The sequence below is a fragment of the Cyprinodon variegatus genome, unplaced genomic scaffold, assembly GCF_000732505.1.
Source record: "Cyprinodon variegatus isolate N-32 unplaced genomic scaffold, C_variegatus-1.0 Scaffold1299, whole genome shotgun sequence".
NCBI lineage: Eukaryota > Metazoa > Chordata > Actinopteri > Cyprinodontiformes > Cyprinodontidae > Cyprinodon > Cyprinodon variegatus.
Genome location: NW_015151752.1, coordinates 132,649 through 135,916, shown reverse-complemented (window position 1 = coordinate 135,916; position 3,268 = coordinate 132,649). Strand labels below are relative to the sequence as shown.

The window sequence follows — 3,268 nt, the reverse complement described above, 5'->3', positions numbered from 1 at the left end:
CTCCCACTCTCACCCTGGAGCTCGCCGTCACTCCCACACTCACCCTGGAGCTCGCCGTCACTCCCACACTCACCCTGCCGCTCACCGTCACTCCCACTCTCGCTGTCACTCCCACTCTCACCTTGCAGCTCTGCTATTTATTTATTAGCTTTTGCAGTTTGAATTTTCCAGACTGTGTTTTTGAATGCATCATCCTCTGGCATTGCTCTCTATAACTCCATATTTCCTTGCATCCTGGCGGTTGTTTGATGCCTGCGCTGCGCTGTCCATCATTATTTTAAAACTGACTCCATAACTCAAATGTCTGTGAACTTTTCTGTCTCTCTGTTCAGCAACTCTCCATCTGTAGTATCCTTTTCTTCTCTGTTGTGATAGAAATATGACTCCAGCCACAGTGAGTTCACTGGCTTGAGAAGAAATGGCGCCCTCTGCTGCTGCGTTGGTGTAGCGGCCCCAGACCTCTGCCAGCCTGTATAATAGATCAGACAATTTAACATCACTTTTAACAAAAAAAAAAACCCTCGTTTTATAATTGAGCCAATACGGTAATTGGTTTCATTGCTTTGCTCTCAAACCAAAAATGTTCAATGAATCTCGAACTATTATTTGGGTTTATTCTGTTGGCAGAAGTGAAAGTCGCCCAGGATCCTTTTCCATGTTTTTATAATTTCTTTTTTTTCCTGGGGGCTTTATTCCCCATCGGCGGGCCTGGAACCGGCGGGCCTGTGAAGGCCTGGAACCGCTGCTAACGTGCTACTAACATGCCTGCTGAGGTTAGCAGGGAGCTATGGAGTCACATTGGCAACCAACTCTATTAGAAAATGAAAAGCGACCTGAGATGATGTGAATTGGAGATATAAAGCTGCTGAAGTATTTTAACACTTCAGCTTTTGTTTTTATGGATGTATATTTCAAAATTATTTTTTCAAATTATTTTACAGTTTAGAATTTACAGCATATTAAAGATAGTTTTTCCATTCTTTTGTACATTATATTATCTGCACTGTTTAAGGAACATCTGAGCCTTAATAGTTTCCTCTCCGTTAAACTGAAGAAATTAATTTGAATGCTTTTAGTCTCAGATTATTCATCTAATCTGGGTGGGGGACCGTCCAACGTTTAATCAAACCACTCACACTCAAAACAGCCAATTCAAATAAAGAAAACTTTATTCACAAACAAACTTTTCATCATCATCAGAATCTTGTTTGTCTTTTCGCTCCAAAGTCACAGATCCGACCCAAAGCCCGGTTCTGGTGGGTCCAGAGGTGAAACAGGGCTGGTACTGGTTCTTCTACAGAAAAGAACCAGTTTTAAGGTCAGCATCCTTTCTAACGTCTCGCTGGTTCGTCCAATCAGGTGTCCCGCTTCCTCAAAGCAAACAGGACAGACGAGGTTCAAACAGATTCTTTATTAAAGGAAAAACCACCCAAAGTTCTTCTGGTTCTGGAACAAAATCCGTCCTGATCTCCGACCCGATCAGGGGGAACCTCCTACGGCCCGACTGAGTGAAACCAGTGACACCAGTCCACCCACTGATTCCCCAGTCAGACCAAACCTTGTCCAACAGCTGTGCTGTGAACCGGAACCAAGTCGGTGCTACCCCCCCTCCTCCACTGACATGGAACCCATGAGGTCCACGCCCAACGCTCCAGAACCGCTTCAAGTAATCCAGTTTGAAGATCCGGTTTAAACCAGACTGGATCCTGATGAAATGTTACATTTACTTCTTTTTACTTCTGAACTATTTTTATTCAACTTTGTGATGAAGTGACAGCGCCCCCGGTGGCTGGAGATGGCAGCTCCGCACTTTGGCTCAGGACTCGGACTAAACCGGGCTTTTTTCTCTCTGGGTCCACAGGCAGCAGCGTCAGAGGGTCCCAGTGAAACCAGTTAGACAGGGGGGTGGGGGGGTCTTAGAATGGAGTCAGAACTGGACAAACGGGCCAATAAAAAAACAAAAAACAAAAAAAAAACGAGGCGATTAAAAAAGGCAAAGAGCTGAGAAGGAGTCAATAAATAGTGAAGAAGTTTTCCAGGTCCAGTGGTTATAACTCGTCCTCCACGTGGTTCCCATGAGCGCCGCCGTCTGAAGACTCTAAACAGGAACCAGAGAAGAAGAAGGTCAGTCTGTGGATCTGCAGGTGGATTTTACCTTCATTCTGGTTCCTTCCTCGTCTTTCTGTCAGTTCTAATGTTCCTCCCATCAGTAGCCTGTGGGAATTAGTGCACATGAACCAAGAAAACGCCAGGAACTCGATTTAGGCAAAACGAGTCAGGCTTTGTCCCACAGTACAGGTCCGTCTCCAGAATAAAGAGCTGCTTCAAAGCAGTAAATGAAAAATATAAAGAAACTCTGCTGTATGCTGCAGAAACAGGCTGGGAATACCTGCTGCTGTTAGCCTTTTGGCCAGCAGAGGGTGCTCTAGCTGCAGCACCCTGTCTCCTATTTTTGCTTTTCAAGCCTATTTAAAGCCAAACCAACTTCACAACCTCACTGGAAAAGAGCGAGAAAAGGAAAGTTGCACTTTTATTAAGTCCATTTGGGATTTTTCTTCTTTCCTGGTTGATTTTTTTTCTGCTTTGAATTATTTTTCTCCCTTAAATTTTTAAAAGACCTGCCCTCTCCACTTAAAAAAATAAATAAAATAGAAATGCGCGTGCGAGAGCTCATTTCTGCTCATGCCCGCTCTGTTTAAAAGTTGCTGTTCTGATAGCGCACACCAGCTAACTGTGTCTGACGTCCTGACCGTTCGGACAGATGATCACTTCCCCGCTGGTCCACCGCGCGGTGCCTGCGCCATCTTTGTGACAGCAAATCCAATAATACTTTGCGAGAAGAGCTCTCCGGGCAAAACATTTTGAATATATATGCCTCTTCTGAGGCCTCTCTTTTCTTCACTTCAAAGAGACTTTATCTCTTCTGACCGTCGGCGATTTTAAAAGAACCACGGTGAAAAAGGTGAGCCTCAATGACTGAAACTGCAGCTCACCACAGATACGCCTAAAGGTAGGCAGAAAAAGAAAGCTAACGGGACGAGCACATAAGACGGCCTTACGTTAACATATCACCAGAATGATTGACTGATAGCAGGACCACTGATTGAGATGATCCACCCGGAAATAAAAGCTCATCCTCTATAGCTTTGATCTACAGGCTGCCATCGCAGAGTTTTCCGTTTGTTTGCTGGAATAAACTGAAGGCATAGTTTGATCAGAAAGTTTGACTATTGCCCGTTTTGTGGAATATTGCAGTGGAGACCTTCTG

General features: G+C 44.6%; 1 protein-coding gene across 1 annotated transcript in view; it reads right to left on the bottom strand.

Moving 5' to 3' along the window:
* Window positions 1-1,168: 1,168 nt before the first annotated feature.
* Window positions 1,169-3,268, bottom strand: part of hyou1 (hypoxia up-regulated 1) — a 20,577-nt gene continuing 18,477 nt past the window's right edge. Inside the window, exon 23 of the mRNA XM_015402096.1 lies at window positions 1,169-2,098. Within this exon, the coding sequence (XP_015257582.1) occupies window positions 2,049-2,098 (50 nt within the window). The 3' untranslated portion in view covers window positions 1,169-2,048. The remainder of the gene's footprint in view (window positions 2,099-3,268) is intronic.